The sequence below is a fragment of the Odontesthes bonariensis genome, chromosome 4 (assembly GCF_027942865.1).
Source record: "Odontesthes bonariensis isolate fOdoBon6 chromosome 4, fOdoBon6.hap1, whole genome shotgun sequence".
NCBI lineage: Eukaryota > Metazoa > Chordata > Actinopteri > Atheriniformes > Atherinopsidae > Odontesthes > Odontesthes bonariensis.
Genome location: NC_134509.1, coordinates 18,117,939 through 18,139,343, shown reverse-complemented (window position 1 = coordinate 18,139,343; position 21,405 = coordinate 18,117,939). Strand labels below are relative to the sequence as shown.

General features: G+C 45.1%; 1 protein-coding gene across 1 annotated transcript in view; it reads right to left on the bottom strand.

Annotated features, from left to right (window-relative positions):
- Positions 1 to 21,405, bottom strand: part of glra3 (glycine receptor, alpha 3) — a 74,850-nt gene that overhangs the window by 21,333 nt on the left and 32,112 nt on the right. Inside the window, exons 4-8 of the mRNA XM_075463293.1 lie at positions 16,721 to 16,944; positions 15,317 to 15,399; positions 11,461 to 11,598; positions 8,564 to 8,778; positions 2,812 to 2,961 (exon numbers count right to left, since the gene is read on the bottom strand). Coding sequence (XP_075319408.1) covers positions 2,812 to 2,961; positions 8,564 to 8,778; positions 11,461 to 11,598; positions 15,317 to 15,399; positions 16,721 to 16,944 — 810 coding nt within the window. The remainder of the gene's footprint in view (positions 1 to 2,811; positions 2,962 to 8,563; positions 8,779 to 11,460; positions 11,599 to 15,316; positions 15,400 to 16,720; positions 16,945 to 21,405) is intronic.

The window sequence follows — 21,405 nt, the reverse complement described above, 5'->3', positions numbered from 1 at the left end:
GCATCCCCTGCAGTGCTGAAAAGGCTTGTTTTCCAAATAGTGTTTACCACAGAGGCGTGTTGCCAACCACCAGCTGGTGACGATAAAACAAGCAAATACATTCACAAACTTTGTTTCAAACACTGCTTGGGAATGTTGCCCATGTATGGAAAGCCCAAAGAGAACTTCTCTGCCACTCATTGCCATTCATGGCTCCACCAGGTGTTTAGAAATGGTGTTGCAGTTGCAACGGGAGCTTCTGGTTTTCATTCCTAAAAACTCTGAATGTTTGTGGAAATAATAGGGGCATCCCTTAAAGGTGGGGTCTGAGATCTTGGAAAAACGGTTCCTGCAAGCTATATTTTTGAAAATACACAACCTTGTCTCTCCCTTCAGCCCACCCCTCGAAACCACGCCTTCAAAACACATGAACGCGCATGCTGTCGGTCAAGGTGTTCGGATGTTCCCGAGATCGAGAACGAAACTAGACGAGACCTCACGAGTGCTCGCGAGACAAGATGAGGCGCAGAGTGCTCACGTCTATTACTAGCTAACAACAACATCAAGGCTCTAGCATGGTTGCCGGTCCTGACTGTTTTCTGAGTGTGTTCTGACTGTGTCCTGACTGTGTTCTGAGTGTGTTCTGACTGTGTCCTGACTGTTTTCTGAGTGTGTTCTGACTGTGTCCTGACTGTGTTCTGAGTGTGTTCTGACTGTGTCCTGACTGTTTTCTGAGTGTGTCCTGACTGTGTCCTGACTGTGTTCTGAGTGTGTTCTGACTGTGTCCTGACTGTTTTCTGAGTGTGTCCTGACTGTGTTCTGAGTGTGTTCTGACTGTGTCCTGACTGTGTTCTGAGTGTGTTCTGACTGTGTCCTGACTGTGTTCTGAGTGTGTTCTGACTGTGTCCTGACTGTGTTCTGAGTGTGTTCTGAGTGTGTTCTGACTGTGTCCTGACTGTTTTCTGAGTGTGTTCTGACTGTGTTCTGACTGTTTTCTGAGTGTGTTCTGACTGTGTCCTGACTGTTTTCTGAGTGTGTTCTGACTGTGTTCTGACTGTTTTCTGAGTGTGTTCTGACTGTGTCCTGACTGTGTTCTGAGTGTGTTCTGACTGTGTCCTGACTGTTTTCTGAGTGTGTCCTGACTGTTTTCTGAGTGTGTTCTGACTGTGTCCTGACTGTGTTCTGAGTGTGTTCTGACTGTGTCCTGACTGTGTTCTGAGTGTGTTCTGACTGTGTCCTGACTGTGTTCTGAGTGTGTTCTGACTGTGTCCTGACTGTGTTCTGAGTGTGTTCTGACTGTGTCCTGACTGTGTTCTAAGTGTGTTCTGAGTGTGTTCTGACTGTGTCCTGACTGTTTTCTGAGTGTGTTCTGACTGTGTCCTGACTGTTTTCTGAGTGTGTTCTGACTGTGTCCTGACTGTGTTCTGAGTGTGTCCTGACTGTGTCCTGACTGTTTTCTGAGTGTGTCCTGACTGTGTCCTGACTGTGTTCTGAGTGTGTCCTGACTGTGTCCTGACTGTTTTCTGAGTGTGTCCTGACTGTGTCCTGACTGTGTTCTGAGTGTGTCCTGACTGTGTCCTGACTGTGTTCTGAGTGTGTCCTGACTGTGTCCTGACTGTTTTCTGAGTGTGTTCTGATTGTGTTCTGAATGTGCTGCAGAACTAAACTTGACTTGTTGAGTGTCGTCATACTCGGGTTATTTTTATTTTGCTCCACCTTTGAAACGTACGCCCTGGTTTCACGCCTGTGTTGTTGGAATCAAAAAGCTTTCCTCTGCTGCATTCTCACACACAGGTTTTCTGTTTACAGTGCACAGATTTTCACGTCTGCCCTCAGCAGGTGCTGCAGCTGATCAGCCAGCTCAGCAGGACGTCCTGATGGCTCCATCCTCTGAATCCTCCACCTGATCCACCTGAGTGTCACAGTAAATATCCAAATGTTCCAGGCTTCTAATGTTCGTTCCTTTCAGTCAAACTGGAAATATCTGAAATGATTCATGTAAGGTTTTTCTTTAAAGAAAGCTACAGAGAGTTGGTGCTTTTTGCCCAAATATTCTCTTAATCTCAGCAATAAAGTCGGGGGATGTTCAACTAGTTTGACCTGAGACATGAGACCCCAGCACACCTGCAGCGCTGCATCCACCTCTGACAGAGAACAGCGGCATCTTCATCTGCTTTGGTTTAAAGAAATATCAGCTGCTTGGACCTGGTTCTGGACTTAAAAAGAAGGTTTTTCAGGGTCCAGATGAACAGTATTTGATCACATAGTGTTCTATAAATAAAGTTTTAGCTCAGCTAACATAAGAGGTTGACAGTTGTGCAGAAAAGCCTCAGGTTTTGAGAGGCTGTTTTCAAAGCCTGCTCAGCTTTCAGAAAGCTTCTTAAACAGATGCCGTTTGTGTGTGTGAGTTGACTGAATGCTGAGTTGATCCTTCCCAACAACTAATCATGCGAAAGCAACACGCTCCCCCTGTTTGGATGTCTCCATGTCAGAGAAATAACACAGCTGTGAACTACAGAAGCGTGCAGCACATGGATGCAGCCACAGCCATGCTGCACATGCACCCGTACAGTCAGTGAGGTGTGAGGAAACATGCACAGTGAGATGAGCTGAAGGTCTGCATCTGATGACACACATCAGGAACTTTGCTGTGTTCAACATTCGTGTTTCTAACTTCTCTTTTTCATGCTGTTGCCCTGACAACAACAACGACAGCATGTGTCCACAAGGTGGCAGCAGCAAATACTTCTCTATCAGTGTGTGCGTGGTTGAAAGGTGTCACTGTGTCATCTTCCTGCTGAGTGTGTTGGTCACTGCAGGATTTCTCTCTACCTTGCTCTTGTTCTTGTGAATCCGCCTGAATCGGAGCAGCTCTTTGTGTTGCCGTGATACAAAGTTAACAGCGGCGTACTCCAGCAGAGCGGAGAAGACGAAGAGGAGACACACCGCCATCCAGATGTCTATGGCCTTCACGTAGGACACCTGAAACACACAGAAATAATGGTAGTTTTTTATTGTTTTATTTTGTAGTTTCTGTTTTATTTGTTTTATTTTGTAGTTTCTCTGTTTTATTTATTTTATTTTGTAGTTTCTCTCTTTTATTTTGTAGTTTCTCTCTTATTTTGTAGTTTTGTGCTTTTCTGTGTTTTCTTGTTTTATTAAAGTGATGGTTCGGAATAGATTCACCCTGGGGTCATTTGAACCGTGACATCCAGCCAAGTAGCCCACCCGAAGTTTTTCCGATCTTGGCTGAACATCAGCCGAGTTACCGAGTTATCCCGAATAGCTTAGTACAAGGTTTAATGGATCCTGGCAGTATCTCCAAAATTACCACACTTAAATCACATGCCATGACACCAAACTTCTACAGTAGTACAAATATGGTCTGTACTCACAAAACGATGCATTTGGAAGTTTGTACATAGTCCAGGAGTTTATTATTATCAACACAAGCCTGATAGCTTCTCTGCAGCTAAAGCTGCGTCGACGTCACTTCCTTGATCTGGGAGCTTCAAAGTAAGATGAGGGTTGATCTACTACTGTAGACAACAAAGTATATGCTATATTCTACATGTTTTTTTATGAATTTTTATGATGTAGAGTTGTGAATTTATTTTATCAATGGAGAAATTGAGCAGCCTTGCTTTGTTGTCTACAGTAGTAGATCAACCCTCATCTTACATTGAAGCTCCCAGATCAAGGAACGTCGACGCAGCTTTAGCAGCAGAGAAGCTATTAGGCTTGTGTTGATAATAATAAACTCCTGGACTATGTACAAACTTCCAAATGCATCGTTTTGTGAGTGCAGACCATATTTGTACTACTGTAGAAGTTTGGTGTCATGGCATGTGATTTTAGTGTGGTAATTTTGGAGATACTGCCAGGGTCCGTTAGCGCTTGTACTAAGCTATTCGGGATAATTTGCTATTTTTGCCTCCCTTGATATCAATGCGTCCAATGTAAAACTGTGCAGACCGAAGAGCAGACCGAGCACTCCCCTGCTTCCGAGCAGCAAACACCGTAACAGGTGCAGCTATCGCTAGGTGGCTAGGGAGTGCTTGGCCTGCTCTTCGGTCTGCACAGTTTTACATTGGACGCATTGATATCAAGGGAGGCAAAAATAGCACCAAGCCAAATGAGGTCTGACTTTTTCATCGAGAACGATTTTGTGATGCAAATGTATTACTCTTTTGAACGCATATTTTTTTGAGAAGCAAAGCCCCAGCCAACTAGCCGGACTAGCTTCGTGGACCCCAAAACGTGGCCGGAACTCGGCTCACAGGACGCAGCGGGGGGTAAGTCAATGTTCATAAATGATATTGCTAATATGGGATGTCATACAGCTTCATGTCAAAAGAGGCGAACTATCCCTTTAAGTCATAATGAAGTTCCCATCAGTCTCTGGTCTGCTGCTCTGCATCTATCACACAAACAAAGAAAACTAGTTGTTCTTTGGTCTTGTTGGAGGAAGACACACACAGCAGCTCCAGTCTCTGCAGAGTCATCTCTGAGTGGTGAAATGATTCAGTTTCATTAAGCTGTGACATCACAGCGGCTCCTGCAGTAATTACAGATCACAGACTCAGAGTAACCGACGCCTGTGGTGTCAGAACGATGGAACCTCATTCCTGCATGAAGTAATGACTTATTCAGACACATGTAACATGCTGGAGTGCAAAGCCCTGTTAAACACCGGAAACATGAGAAACCTCCTAACCTCCAAACCCACACTCACAGAGGCCCGTATGTGCACAGTATATGAGGCAGAGATGAGTGCGGTCCGTGGGTTACGTAAGCATGCTCCATGTCTAATTTTTTCTCATGCATACAACATACCAGAACACGACTGAGGGGCTCTTTCTCACTCAATGTGCAGTTAGCACTTGCAAAACATCCGTTACTATAAGGAAGAAAAAAGAGGCCTTTCAGGACTGGTCTCATGGGGTAGTTAATCAGATCTGCCACAGAGAGGCAGGTTTTCTGCACTCCACAGTCTCTTACTTTAAACTATCTGTAACTGTACGCAGTGTTGAGGCCTCAGGTGCCGTCTGCTCGCGATTTGGCTTGGATTCAGACACTTTAAATGAGGCTGAATTTAAACCTCGTATGACTCAAAGAATGAGTCCACATCACAGCTTCCATGCAGCAGCTGTAAAAGCCACCTGCCTGCAGGAGGCAGTGAGGTATCTGCACATCACAGGACCAGCAGAGAGCAGCTGCACTTTCACTGTGATTTTACAAGAAAAGTGGGAGTTCTTCTCAGAACATTTACTTGAAACCCCTTCAGACACTTCACCGCCCCGCAGTGCAGCCATACTTTATCTGAAGCTCCTGGCTGCAGCCATGTTCCAGCTAAACGAGCTGCACTCCCTCCTGATGGATGTTTTCTCTGTAAACAGGAACTGAACTGAAACTACATGTGACCCAAAATGACAAAAGTCATTTTAACTGTTGCATCTGATGCCCATCAGAGAGGATTGTTTTCACCTCAAGTGAGTCCTCACCTGAGAAGAGAGCGTCGAACCACAGCAGAATAATGAGCCCAAACACACCTCAGACAGCTGTGACCTGACCTCAGCCCGACAGGATCATCGTCTCCTCACACAGCTTTTCATTCATACTGCCAGGCTGTTTGTAATACTTTGTATTAAACTCAATTAGCACATTATCAAATATATGTAAGCTGCATTAAATGGCTGTTGGTTTGACCTCGTCAACATGCTGCTGATGGCAGGACTGACTCAGAGTGGGTTAAAGAGATTTATAACATGAAGTGTGTGACACTGTGTGAGGGTCCAACGAACCAAACGGCAGGTGGAAGTTATCAATAAAAGAGACGTGTGTGTGACTCCACCATCGCAGCCATCCAGAAAAGACTGTTAAAGTCCATCATCTCCATTCTGAAGCTGTTTCACTGAATCATTGAGTGAGACTGTTTTCCAGTATGAGTCAGAGCAGAGGAACCATGTGGAAAGTGGCCAAACCCACTCAGAATCCACTCAGAACATAAAGATATCAGGAGTTTTTATTCAACACAGTGATGCATAAACCCAGCGGGTGTGACCGCGACTTCTTCACCCCTGCACACTTCTGTGTGGTGAAAGCCTGAACCTTTACCTCTGATGAACCTTTACCTCCTACCACATTCAAACAAGCTCGGGTTACACCGCTGCTCAAGAAACCTTCCCTCCCTCCAACTCAAGTGGAGATCTATCCGCCGGTCTCTCTCCTCCCGTTTCTGTCTAAAACCACAGAAAGGGCGCTCTTTAAGCAGGACACTGATTACCTCTCACAACACAACCTCCTTGATCCAAACCAATCTAGGTTTAAAAGTGGACCCTCCACTGAAACGGCTTTGTTGGCTGTGACAGAAGCCTTAAAAGAAGCCAGAGCGATCGCTAAATCATCAGTACTTATGCTGCTCGACCTATCGGCTGCGTTTGTCGACCATTGTATCCTTCTGTCCATACTCTCCAGCATGGACATCACACGGAGAGCACACTCCTGGTTTGAATCATACCTCACTGGTGGGTCATTCAAAGTGTCCTGGCTTGGTCACACTTCTGCAGCGCACCACCTTGCCACATAACAGGGGTCCCCCAAGGTTCAGTACTAGGACCTCTTCTCTTTGCCATATACACCACCTCACTGGGCCAGATCATCCGATCACATGGGTTCTCATACCAATGTTATGCTGACGATACCCAGCTCCATCTGCCATTCCCACCTGATGACCACACGGTCTCAGCACCAATCTCAAACTGTCTCTCTGACATATCGAGATGGATGAAAGCCCATCACCTCCAACTGAACCTCTCTAAAACTGAACTGCTTGTCTTTCCAGCCAAACCAAACATGCATCTGCATCCAAACTGAATCCCTATCTCTTGCTCCATCAAAGGTAGCTAGAAGCTTGGGTGTCATGATTGATGACCAACTAACCTTCAAAGATCATGTTGCCTCCGTTGCTCGATCATGCCGCTTCGCGTTGCTAAACATAATAAAGATCAGGCCGTACCTAACCCAACACGCCACCCAGCTCCTGGTGCAGGCCATGCTCATCTCCCGCCTTAACTACTGCAACGCTCTCCTAACTGGTCTCCCAGCCTGTGCTGTGAAACCACTACAGATGCTCCAGAACGCGGCGGTGCGTCTGGTCTTCGATCAGCCTAACAGAGCACACGTCACCCCTCTGTTCATTGAGCTCCACTGGTTACCCTTAGGCTACATTTACACTGTCAGTTAAATGTTACCCAATTCCGATTTTTTTGCTCTCATGTGACACAGATCGGATATGTTTTTTGACCATGTAAATAGGACAAGGACGCATACATTCAGATATTTTGAGATCGGATACAGGCCTCCTTCATATGTGGAAATTTATCAGATACGAATCAGATATGTGACAATGCGACCACCGTGTAAACAGGCAGATCAGATATTCTTACACATTGTGTTCCACACGTCATTAAATACGCATTTTCAGTGGAATCGCCCCAACGGAATGTGGTGTCTTGGTAGGAGAAGAATGGGGACAAACTCTCGCACAGCATATCAAAAGTTTGTCGGCTCATTCTAAAATTGCTGACCCACTGCTCTTCATCAAAGCCCGCCACAACATTCTCCCACCAGTCCTGGGATCGGTCTCGCACCCAGACACTCCTCTGAACAGCTGAGGAGGCAATAATTGCAGCGTGTGCACAGGATGCAATAATGGCCCTTTTCCTCCTTCTCTGCCTTAAAATCCTGCCAATGTTGGGCGAACTTCTCATGTACCGCAACACTAGCATGACACCTATGTCAACGTCGTCCATTTGCCTCAGCAGTAGTTTGGTAAACACTTAAGTAGGCATGCGCGATGTTTCAGGTGATTGGCAAGTGTAATCGCGTTAATCAGATATGAGTCACATTATTAAAGTACGTGTAACCACACGTTAAAAAAAAAAAAAAATCGGATTTAGGCAAAAAAATCAGATCTGGGCATCAAGACTTGCAGTGTAAATGAAGCCTTAGTCGCCCGCATCAAATTCAACTCACTGATGTTAGCCTACAGAGTCCTTAATGGAACGGCTCCCATCTACCTGAATGCTCTCCCAAAGGCTTATGTCACGACTCGGTCACTCCGGTCATCTAGCAGCGCCTACACCACGCTTAAGACAATCCAGACTCTGTTAATGTGTCGTTCCATGATGGTGGAATGACCTGCCGAGCGCTACCAGCACAGGGGCATCCCTGAATATCTTCAAGAAACTCTTGAAGACCCAGCTCTTCAGAGAGCATCTCCTACCCTGTACTTCCCCTGTACTTCCCTCTATGCCTGCACTCCATCTCTACCCTGTCACCTCTGACAGAGTCTGACTTGTGGTTTCCTTCTATGTAGCTTATTGTTAGCTTTGATGTTATATCCTCATTTGTACGTCGCTTTGGATAAAAGTGTCTGCTAAATACATAAACATAAACATAAACCTCTGATGAGCCTTTACCTGTATAATTAAATGGTGTTCAGTGAGGTTCTGAGAACTACTCTGAGTCTGTTCCTGGACGTTACAGCAGTTCAAACGGGCCCGCCCACACACACTCTGACCTTTGGCAGTGAAGTCCTGGAGCCGGAGCTCTGTGTTGTCATCGTGAGGACGGTGGTGATGCCCAGCGCCACTCGGGCCGGGGCGGCGTCCATGTTGATCCAGAAAGAGACCCAGGACAGGATGACGATGAGCAGAGAGGGGATGTACATCTGGATCAGGTAGTAACCCATCTGACGCTCCAGGTGGAAGCGCACCTCAATGCAGGTGAATTTACCTGAAACGAAAAGGAGAAAACAACCATAAAACGACCATTTATCACACGAAAGACCTTCACCTTGAGTGAATGTGGGCTTTAATAAAAGCTGATTCAATCTTTTTTCCATCAGATGTGTGGTCCAAGCTTTTCACAGCCCAGCAGGGTTAAACTCTGCTTTTCTCTACTTCCAGTTCTCTCTGATGAACTCCCCACTGGCTCACAGTGCAGTTTTATTTCCAAACGATTCACTGAGGGGGCGTCTGCATCCATTTATAGCGGAAGATGGAGGCAGAAATCAGACTTGAGCACATGCAGGAAGGTTAAAGTTACTATTAAAACCTGTGTTTCTATACATATCTCATGTCTTTGCTGAATGAATTGTGCTGTTTTATGACCTTTTAATGAACCATTTAAATTATATATTTATGCAGAAAGTCCTTAGAGAGATTATGACCTACATTACTGCCATAAAAGGCATGTAGAAGAAGAGTACTATTCAGAGGGTGACGAAGAAGAAGAAAGTGGGGACACTTATTATGAAGTGAAACAACAGACAGAGTCAAAGAAGAGAAAACATGAAGAAGAGCAGAGGATTCAGTATGGACGGAGGTATGGCTTTTTCCCTGATCACCAAAGATTATGTCCTTCCATCCATCCATCCATCCATCCACACACACATCCATCCACCCACACATCCATCCATCCATCCATCCATCCATCCATCCATACATCCATCCATCCATCCATCCACACATCCATCCATCCACCCACACATCCATACATCCATCCATCCATCCACCCACACATCCATCCATCCATCCATCCATCCATCCATCCACACATCCATCCACACATCCATCCATCCACCCACACATCCATACATCCATCCATCCATCCATCCATCCATACATCCATCCATCCATCCATCCACACATCCATCCATCCACCAACACATCCATACATCCATCCATCCATCCACCCACACATCCATCCATCCATCCATCCATCCATCCACACATCCATCCACACATCCATCCATCCACCCACACATCCACACATCCATCCATCCACCCACACATCCATACATCCATCCATCCATCCACCCACACATCCATCCATCCATCCATCCATCCATCCATCCATCCATCCACACATCCATCCATCCACCCACACATCCATACATCCATCCATCCATCCACACATCCATCCATCCATCCATCCATCCATCCATCCATCCATCCATCCATCCATCCATCCATCCATCCACACATCCATCCATCCATCCATCCATCCATCCATCCACACATCCATCCATCCATCCATCCACACATCCATCCATCCATCCATCCATCCATCCATCCACACATCCATCCATCCATTCATCCATCCATCCATCCATCCACCCACACATCCATCCATCCATCCATCCATCCATCCACACATCCATCCATCCATCCATCCATCCACACATCCATCCACACATCCATCCATCCATCCATCCATCCACACATCCATCCATCCATCCATCCACACATCCATCCACACATCCATCCATCCATCCATCCATCCATCCATCCATCCATCCATCCACACATCCATCATCCATCCATCCATCCATCCATCCATTCATCCATCCATCCATCCATCCATCCACACATCCATCCATCCATCCATCCACACATCCATCCACACATCCATCCATCCATCCATCCATCCATCCATCCATCCATCCATCCACACATCCATCCATCCATCCATCCATCCATCCATCCATCCATCCATCCATCCATCCATCCACACATCCATCCATCCATCCATCCATCCATCCATCCATCCATCCATCCATCCATCATCTTTCACTTATCAAAGGTCGGGTCACAGAGGCAACAGGTCCCTCCATCCCTCTCCAGCTCCTTCTGGGGGATCCTGAGGCGTTCCCAGGTCAGATGGGATATATAATCCTAGAGTTCTGGTTCTGCTCCTGGGCTTCCTGAAAAACCTCCAAAAGGAGGTAACCAGGACGCATCCCAACCAGAACAAGACTCCAGATATTTAAACTCCTCTCCCTGAGGCAGAGACTCACCCCTGACCCAGGGGGAGCACTTCACCTTTTACAGCTAATTTAGCCAGCAGGTACAGGTGCAGTCTGCGGGTGGATGGACTTTGAGATGGTTGCTATCTTCAATCTGAACACTAGATGGCAAAAAAAGAGAAAGCATTTGATAATCTGTCAAGCAGAAAGCATCTGGTGCACGCACACAGTTTGAGTCCTGGCTCTGCAGAGCTTTATGCATCTGATCTCTGTGCCTCAGAGAGTGTCTTCTTCTTGTTTCGTTATCGCAGAAACGGCTTCTTCGGGCCAGGTTTGCAGGTCTGACTGTAGCTGAATGTCCTGTTGGTTTCTGCTGGATGTCCTCCCACTTGGTAGAGAGTCAGCCAGATGTGTCCAAACAACACTTTCAGCCTGAGTCTTTTCGAACAACAGAGTCTAACTTTGTGCTCAAAGTGTTCAAAGTAAACTGTCATGAAGAGCTGCGGGTCGCAGTTCATCCTCCCTGGCCCGCTGTCCGTGATCAGATCTCATTAAAGCTTGTTGAGATCATCCTGGATGTCAGTCTTTGACCCAGCGGCACAAACACGGTGGGCTCTTTGGCATGTGTGCTGTGTTTGTTGTGTTGCTCATGGCAGTGTGAGTGTTACCTGTGTTGTAGTGCTTGGTGCAGTATCTGAGGTCCGATTCGTCTTTGAGGAGGAACTGTGGGAGCGTGAGGCCCTCAGCCACCTGAACCGGGCCGTTCTCCTGCCACTCAAAGATCAGGTCGTTCATGGTGTAACCGACTGAAAAAAGCAGAACATTAATAACCAACAACATGTCACAGAGAAGATTCTTCCAGCTTTCTCCTCACTGACGGAAGCTTCTTTCTTTCCTTGTTTAACTTCCTGTCACTGTTGTGGTTCCCGGCCTTGTGATAGTTCTGTTGTGTTCACCTCTGGTGTTATGATGAATGAAATTTACAGCCTGGAACCGGGGATGATGTCACATGCACACTTATCACCTCCCTCCTGTTAGTTTTCAGTTTGGAGTTTTTATTTCTGCCTCGACGGCATCTTTTGTTCGCTCAGAATAAGCTCCCCGTTATCTTCAGCTGCCCGCCTCCTCCCCCTCTAAGTCCTGCGTTCGGGTTCTTTCCTCCCAGCTCTAACCATGAATCATGGCAGGAAATGCTTTCAGTGACCACAAGACTAAAGGCGGTCTTAATGGGCTGATTTTCAGTCCCAGTTTCTGACAAAAGAAACAGAAAAATATGTGACTGAGAGCAGCTTTAAGGGGAATTCAGCTGGATTAATATAAACTTTACTGTTTTGACTAAAGATGAAGGTTTTGGAGCATGAACAGAGCAGCTAGGACCATCTCAGTCTAGTTGAGTTCATACATGCAGGAGGGATTCACACCCAGCTGGATTATCTGGGTATGTTGGTCCGGTTTGGAGAAGCGTGACTAATACTTTTACATGTATTTCCACTGTCTGGTTTTGGTTGGATGAACAATAATTCATCATTTTTGGTGCTCGATGTAATTGCCTGTCGTCTCCGTTTAGAAACCTTTTCAGCCAAACAAGATGAGAAACAAGGCTCCTGTTTTCTGTTGATTTATTTGAAATGCATTTAGTATTTCTACCTATATTTTCACATATTTCAGGAAACACCTGCGCGTATTTCTTGTTTTCCTGGAAATAAATAAAGAAATGGGCTAAATTGGGGCTGGATCAAGGCTTGCATAATATTCTATGTACACATGCAGCCTCATATTCAGTTCAATGATTCATCCTCAGAGCAAGATGGCTGTTGAAGATAACAACAGAAAATCTAGGACACACAAAAAAACATGCAGTCCGTGCACTGTGAGGTAACCGACTGATGCATCCTGTTACAAGCCTGCAAACACAGACAAAAGATTTGGTCCATCCTGTTTCTTAAGGCTCATCTAAAAGTGAGTGAGAGTGTGTGCACGTTGAGAAAAGCCACAACACGCACGGAGGCAGAGGAGGCCGTGCCTGCAGCTTTCCACTCCAACATCTGTGCTCAGTTCCAGATGTTTTTAAGTGTCACCGTCGCCTCAGGTGGAAACAGAGATCCCTAAAACTTCTGCAGGTTACACCGACTGCAACACAAAATAATCCTGCTGATACCAGCTGGAGTAAAGGTGTGATGTCATCATCCCTTAGCTCACAGGCTCACATGTTATACACGGCATCCTCCTCCAGCCTGCATGAAACCTACTCATTATGTATTAAAGGGCGTAATCTTACATATTATCGGAGCACAGTTACACTTAAGCCGGTTTGAGGCCTAAATGGGTTATTTCTGTGGCAACATGTTAAAATACGTTAACGTGAATAATTCTAAGTGATTCTGGATGCATCTGAAAACATTTTGAGGAGTAAAACCTGAAATATTCCACTGAAATCAGGCTCCGCTCTGTGCTCAGCTGGAGCACCTCTGGTGTGAAGTGATGAGCTTTGCACATCTGGATTTGGGGATTTAAGCCTGTTTTCAGCAGTTGTGTGCATGTAGGGAGGGTTGAGCGCGGGCTCATCAGCCTTTCACATCGTGCACGTGGAGGAGGCATGCACCTGCTTTTCACAGGTGCTCCCAGTTAGATTACGGCATATCTCTATGTTCAGAGTAAAGCGTGAGAAAACGCTCACATGTCAAAAGGAAGACATATTCTAATAATCGTTAACTATTTACAGCAGGAGCACTTCTGACATAAATACATGTATGTAGCGTGTGACATTGAACTGATGATGGAGTTTTTTTACCTTTAAACATTCATCATGTCATCATGTCTGTGTGCGAGTGTCATCGTGATGGCGTATGACATCACAGGGAGCAGCGATATAAATAACCTTTCCCTTGTTCGTTCGTGTATTTTTTCCATAAAAATCTGCCTGCTTCACCAGTCCTTCCATCAGGGGGACGTCGAGGGGAAGAAGCGTCACATTAAGCTTACTTTACCAACATGAATGAATGAATTAAAAGTGTGTGTTTGATTAAGCCACATGCTTGAAGCTCCCCTCCCACCACTGTCACAGTTAACACGATGTTCTCTGGATCTTAATGCTTTTAGTCTTTGGAAGATCAACTTCCAGTCTGCACAGGTGGTGCAACTTCCCCCTTTTAATGCATGTTCAGCGTGCACAGTCTGATTCCCTGCGGGTGTTCAGACAGTTTGAAGTCAGTGAGGTATGGAATATATGTAAATTCAGCACGAACAGGAAAGTCAAGGCAATTATGATGAATAATAAACTGCAGCATGGGAGGCATGAATGGTAACTTATTAATCACCAAAGTCTGGCTGATGTTGTTGAATCATGCGCCATTAATGAGAGAAAAGCTATTCTTAGACTAATTAAGTCACAAGTGTTGTCAGTGAATTCAGCTCACAGGTAAAACCAGTTAATAAGCCCTCACAGGCTCCACAGTGAGCTCTGAATGTGATGAATAATAAACTACAAGAGGAAGCACGGTGAAACAGACCGAATGGAATCAAACGGAGGTTCAAACGGGGATGGTGGCTTTTGTTGATAAAATTCAGTGATCGGTCGGGGTTATCAGCTTCACATTTATAGTTGGATGTTCTGGATCCAGCGTGAATCATGTCAGTTAAGGACGGGCTCCTCCAGAGAATCACCTCCTTATCAGGGAGGAGGAGTCTGAGCATCCCCATTAGCTCCTGGTAGGGTCTCCCATGGCGAGTTGGTCTCAGGGGACGGGTCAGACTCAGAGCGGTTCTAAGACTTCGATGGAACAGTCAGTCAGGGGAAGACGCCTCGTCTGGAATCAGGTCAGGTAGAGCTCCTGGGGCTCGCCTGGGCTCAGCCTGAAAACCCACAGGACACCATCTCCCTGTGGGCTCAACACCTGTGGAAGTGAGGCCCTAGGTGTGCCATAAACTGGCTCATGGGACGTGGAACATAGCCTCACTGCCAGGGAAAGGGACTGGCCAGGGACTGGAACTGAGCAGTGTTGGACTATCCAGCAAACCTTTGGCCCAAGGTGTCGATGATCGAGTTTGTAGTCGCACCATCAGACCTACAGCCATCTGTGTTGGACACTTGGGTGAAGACAGAGGCTCCACGTTGGTGGGGAGTTGGATCCGGTGGCGGGGAAGACTGCTGGACAGACCGGGGAAACCCAAACCAGTAGGGAGGGATGTGGAGTCTGAATGGACCACGTTCAGAGCCTCCATTTTGGACGCAGCTCTGAAAGCTGCGGTGATAAGGTCACTGGGGGAAGACTTGCCCATCAGCACTTAAAAAGCTCTCCTGTGGCTTAGACACACCTAAGTCTGGGCGAAGAGACAGTTTAAGTGTATTCGGCTTATTAAATGCGAGTAAAACAGGATGTGAGCATCTCTGTGAGCTCAGATACAGACTGAAGTCTGCTGGAAACTGTCCAACGGCTTTGTGTCTCCAACAGCTGAATCTGCTGCTCGTTTCCTGCCACATTTACGATGCCACTGAGTGTGCATGTGAACTGGTGCAGTACTTACAGCTCTCCAGCTGCATGATGCAGGTCTGCACGTCCATGGGGAAGTTTTTGAGATCCATGGGACATGACAGAGTTAATGTTAGTCTGAAAGCAAAGAGAGAGGCGAGAACAAGTGAAAAGTAATTAAAGATGGAGACAGAGTTATAAACCTTGTACTCGTGTAAAGTACAAATGTGCGTATTAGGGTTAGAGAAGTATTAGAGACGACCAACTCATTCAGGGGTTGGTTCAGATCTGCTGACTTCACACAATGCGGCATTCACTGAACCTCAGAAGTCAGAACTCCTTTGCTAATTCTCATCAGCAGTTATACAGTTAAACTAACTTGAGAAAGAAATGAGCCCTGCCATTAAACTCTTTAATGTTTCCTCAGATCACGAATAACAAATTGGTTTGCATGTTAACTAAAAGCTGACTTGTTCTTGGTGTTTTCTTATATTTTTCCCAGTTCAAAGTTGTGTAGTTTTCATCTGTAACTGAATCCAGGAGGAAGAGCACAACGGGAGAGTCTCCTGTTTCACCAACAGTTCTAAAGGTGAACATCCAAAAAGTTAAAGCCCAGAGGAGGACTTCAGAGTTCACGAAGCTGATAGGTGACTGAGGAATTACAACATTTTTACTTATCTAACACCTTCCTGCTGCCCAACCTGGACCAGTTCAGCTCCCGATCAGACTCTTCCTAAAGCTCGGATCAGGACTGCATGCTTCACTCTCTGTGCTGATCATCTACTTCAAAGGTTTGTGAGTATTTGTAGACCGAGGTTTTGGCTGGATCCCTGCACCCTGTACAACCATCTGCAGCACACAGAGCTGAGAGGGCATGCAGTGGATAAGACTTCCATAAAAAACTGCATTCAGTTACTTCTGCACTTATGGCTTAAAGTCAAAGAGCTGTCAGACACATAAATCATTGTGGGATGATTTGTGTGAGACGGATGGAATTATTTGTTCAAGTTCTTTGACTTTGAGCATATTTTTAATTTAACTTCTTATTATGTCAGAAGCTACTCTGGTCCTGAATGATTAATCTGCTCCTCATTACTCTGGGTCGGATGAGTCATTGTGCATTATGTTTGGGTAATCATGCACGATGATGCATGCACTGTATACTAAAAATATGTAAACATATTGTGAATTTACAAAAGGATGTTGGTCTTTTTTTCATACAAATTAGTCATAAAAAGGCTTCTACAGACACACAGTTCTGCTCCTCTTTCCTGCCTCTAGGCATGAAAATGCAAAGCGTGCATCACCATGCATGCACACTGCTCCTGATTCATGAGCAAAGGACCCTCTGATCAAGCTAAAGACAACCGAAGTACATTCAAAGAGACCGTGGCACTTTGAATCAGATCAAACGCACACACACACACACACACACACACACACACACACACACACACACCTTATGGAATATAAAACATTCCCATTCTTAAATATCCTGAGTAGTTTGTTGTCTGTGGTGACTTCGTGGAAGTGGGCTCCCTTCTCATTGGCAAAGAACAGATCTGGCTTCCATATGGAGTCCAACATGGACGGGTCCAGGTCCAGGGAGTCATCGGGGTACTCTGCATAGGCGAGCCTGGGGTCGTTCCACTGCTGACGGAGGAAGATGTTCACACGGTAGTCCTGCAGACAGAAGACACCGTTAAACTCAGCCGAATCATGAGCAGGAACAGATACAAACAACAGAAAGACGTGTAGAGATGTTCATCGAGAGGCACAAAGACTCAGAAACGAGTGTTTGTACTCAGCAATTATCTTCCACAAATATGGTAAACGCAATAAATCTACACGTCTGTTGTGGCCATTTATGTTTAATTTTAATTTTTAATTTTTTTGATTGTTTAAAAATTATATGTAGTTTATTTCCAACAAAAAATATGAACAAAACAATAACTAAAATCCTCTTACAACTTAGATGAAAACGAAAGTTAATCTGATTTTACAAGCTCAAAAAGTGGTCAAAAAATTATTTTACCAAAACCTCCCGTCTTCACACCGGACATTTCACCAACAAAAAGATCTCTCCATCACATCCCCCAGTGTGTTCTTAATCTCTCAAATTAATGGGAGGGTCTAAAAGTTATCAAAATAATCTAAACAATTTCAAATGTAAAAATGAATTACAGATTTTGATTCCAAACTAACAAAAGTATATTCTAACTGCCCAAAGAAAACTAAATTGATAGAACTTATGATTTACAAAAAAAAATAAAAAATTAAACAGAAATGGCCACAACAACGTCATTTTATGCCATCCCTGACTGCTCATAATCAATCATCCAAGCTGCTGAATGCCACTTCTGTCCTGATTGCAGCTTGTTTCGGGCGAACACTGATGAGGCAGAGGCAGGCCACTGATTTCAGACCCCGAGCTTTGACTGTTCCGGTGATTACGCTCATCTGTTCGGCTGTGTTTGTCCTCAGAAGTGCTGGAATCACACTGAACATGGATAAACTGGATGTTCCATCTTTACATGCACCAGCAGAACTTTGTCTGTTGTATGAGTTTGAACATGAACCGTTCTGCTGTTTTTCTACAACCTGCTCATCTGCAGGGTCTGACCCCTTCTTCTGGCCCAGTTATGAAACTAAAACTTCCAAATATATCTAGCTGCTTGTTGAATTTATTGAGTCACAGGCAGAGGGTTTCGCCAGTCAAATGAAGCCTTCTGTTACGTCTTCAGCTCACAGAGGAAGGTAAACAGCCGACGGAAGCTCATCCGAACAAAGACATAATTACAGCAGAGACTCTGAGCTATTCAGTGCATGAAAGGCTGATCTACAAGAGGAATACATTTAAAAACCACGAACAGGAGTAACACACTGAAGCTGCATGAAACCAAACGAGGGGTGTTCAAAGAGCCCAAACACATTTTTCTTTTCACTCTAAAGGATTTTAGGATGTGTCCTTCAATAAACTTTAATATTAATTCTAAACACTTAAATGGAACGTTGTATAATCTTTGAACAAACCCAGCGTGTTAAATCATGTTTAAAAACTGGATCTAGTTTGAGTCTGTGTGCCAACATGTAACACTCGTTTCATTCTCAAACATCAATAAACAGACGGTAAAACTTGTCCGACTGGCAGCTGGAACTGCTGCTTTGAGATCAGGCAGGTGAGTTGGCAGTTTAGTCTGGTGAATTTCTTGTAGTGTGTGACAGCCTGTCACAGATAAACCATGTAGTGTGAACACACTTCAACTTCCTAACCCCTGAAAACAAGAGAAACTCTGACAAAGGTCAAAGAGGTGCTGTGTGACTGGCTGAATAGCCCTCCTTTAGGTGGAGGTGAGTACTGCTGCCTGATTGGAACAGCAGGACCGGGGCGCCGGTCCAATCAGGCGGAACAAAGCAGCAGCAGGAGCAGGCTCACATCAACCTGCATTTAGAAAAAGTAACGCTCAAAAAATGGTTGGAGCCGGAGAAGAAGAGCGGCACCACCAAAGGTTGTAACTCAAGCGCTTTGGAGCTTTAAAAAACCTGTTTTTAACCTTCAGAGGACTGAAATGTTCAGAATTCAGTCCTGTGAAGCACAACTGTACCTGGTTCCTACAGTGTGTGAATAAAACCAGGATGTGCAGGGTCCCTGCACACAAGATACACACTCAAACAGGATTCAAACAAGACAATTATCCTCAATTACCCAGAATCCAACACGGTGTGACGTCACCTTCAGATTCACTACAAAGGAAGAACTGTCCTGCCAGGTGCTTTAACCTGTTAAATTAGGCTCCTCTGTGTGTGAATAAAAGGAAACTGATCTAACCTGCTTTAAGAGGACGGCTTTGTTTTTTTAAAGGGGATAGAGAATCAAAATCATCTTTTTCACGTTTTTGGTGTTAGTTCTGAGTCTCCCCGCTGTGGGGAGTACACACAAAGTGCCAGCAAGTGTCAGAACTTCTGTTTCAAGTACTCCCCTTTTTTGAATTGCCGCCAGAAAATGGGCAAATCCGTGTTTGAGCATTAAGTGACGTATCTTTTGGCGCAATCGCCCCCCACACCCAAATCCACAGCCACCCCCTTTCAGACACGCCCCTTCGGCGAGAAACAGAAACAGGTGTGCCTTCCAAGGCTGTGAAAGGGGACTACGATCGTTCCCCCGGAAAGCAATGTTCGCGATCAATGGCTTTTATTTATTTTTAACAGCATCCCCAGTACATACAACCGCCGACTTTTCCTTTGCTCTGCGCATTTCACGGAGTACAGTTTCACAAACCTTGCACGATTCCGAGCAGGCTTCAGTCGGAATTTAATGCTCAGTAGAGGGTCAGTTCCGACTTTGCAACAAAATCAACCCCAGCAATCAGTACAGCCTGTAAGTATCACATTTTATTTTGTTTTAAATGTGTGTTGTGCCATATTCCTGTTGTAAGAATTGCACATTAGCTCTGGCTTGTTCATCTAAAGGGAATGAGCTTTCTTTTCAGTGAGAGCAAGGGCAGCCAATCAAGCAACGGCAACCGAATAGCGCCAACACCTACCTGCATTTCATAATGAGGTTGCCAGATAAGCTCTGAAACGACGCCAATAAGGGCAAACGACGCATTCTAAACCCAGCATAGTGACAGCTGTTTCAGAGAGCCTTTTAGGGAGGTTCTGAGCCATTACAGACCCAACCAATTTTTTTGGGCTACATATCACATCACAGAACAAGGATTAATGCCCCATTCAACCTTTCTCTATCACCTTTAAAGAAAGGTGAAAACTCTCGTTTTTTACTTCCTTTCTCCGTGGTGTGATGTCAGAAAGCAGCGCAGCCGTCTGATGAGAACGTGGGACTAAGTGATGACCCGATGGCCCCATGCCAGTATCACTCCACTGCACTGCGAGCTCCTTGGAAGATTCCCAGAATGCACTGTAAAAAGCAGTGAACATCTCTGCTCGCCATGCTCACTGACTGGAAGTGACATCACCACTCTTCCACCTCACTGCCCTTAGAACTGAGCTGGAGTCGGCGTACGGACAACACAGATGTGGAAATGAAATAAAACAACGAGAAGCTGGACTTTTGTGAGATAAAGTGGGTCGGGTTAGTTTCTGCCTCCACGAGTCGAACATGCAAGTTTTATTTTCACACACTTCTTCTTAACCAAGCTGATTAGAAAACATATTAGAGCTGCAGTTACATAATGAACGTGGGCTTTGAGTGCAGACTCTTGGCTTTAATTCACATCCACATTCACTCGAACTGTTTATTTAGCATTATCTGCCACAGCCCATCATCCGAACCCAACAAATGTTTCCATTGCTGCTCTGTGTGTTTCACATTCATGAGGCTCTCAGTGATCGCTGATGCACAAACCTAATCAGTGGTGGAAATACAATTTGCTGTAGTGATTCACCGCCTGCCCGGGGTGATCCAGAATGTTCATGCAGATGTGATCTCTGCTGGCAGGTAGCGAGGCCCATGTTTCAGCGGCTCAGCTATCACTTATTTCAGGCCCTCTGATTATCAGTGTCTGTGCCGCGTTCATTAAAACAACAATCTTCTCTCACAGGTCTTAAAATATTCTGCTGGTGCAATACTCCAGCACTCCAGCTGTGGATTATAATCCGACTCGTACTGTCAGTACGTGTCCTATCAGGACATAATACAGTTTAGAGTTTGGTTTTACTCCTCAAAGACGAAGCTTCACAATACCTGAAATTACCGACGGATCACTGAACATGTTCATCAGGCTCAGGGAGTCTCATCACAAACATAGATGCATAAACTTGTATCTTTTGGCCTTTTTGTCTTATATACAAAGACATAAGAAGCACAAACACACACACACACACACACACACACACACACAAAAAGAATATTAAAGGTTCAACATAGTCAAAGAAACCCAAAATGATCAAAGGACCAAGTTGACCACAAAGAGATGGACAACAGTAAATGAAAAACTACAGAACAAAGGCAAAATGACCACTAAATCTTCCAAAATTAGACAAAAAGAGAGAGCAAAGGACTTAAAGTGCGGCACTAATGAGCCAACAGAGACGTGAAATGACTTATTCACAGATGTTTCAGACAGAAATGGAAAGAAATGTAAAACATAAGAAATGATCCTCAGAAAGATGTTAAATGATGAT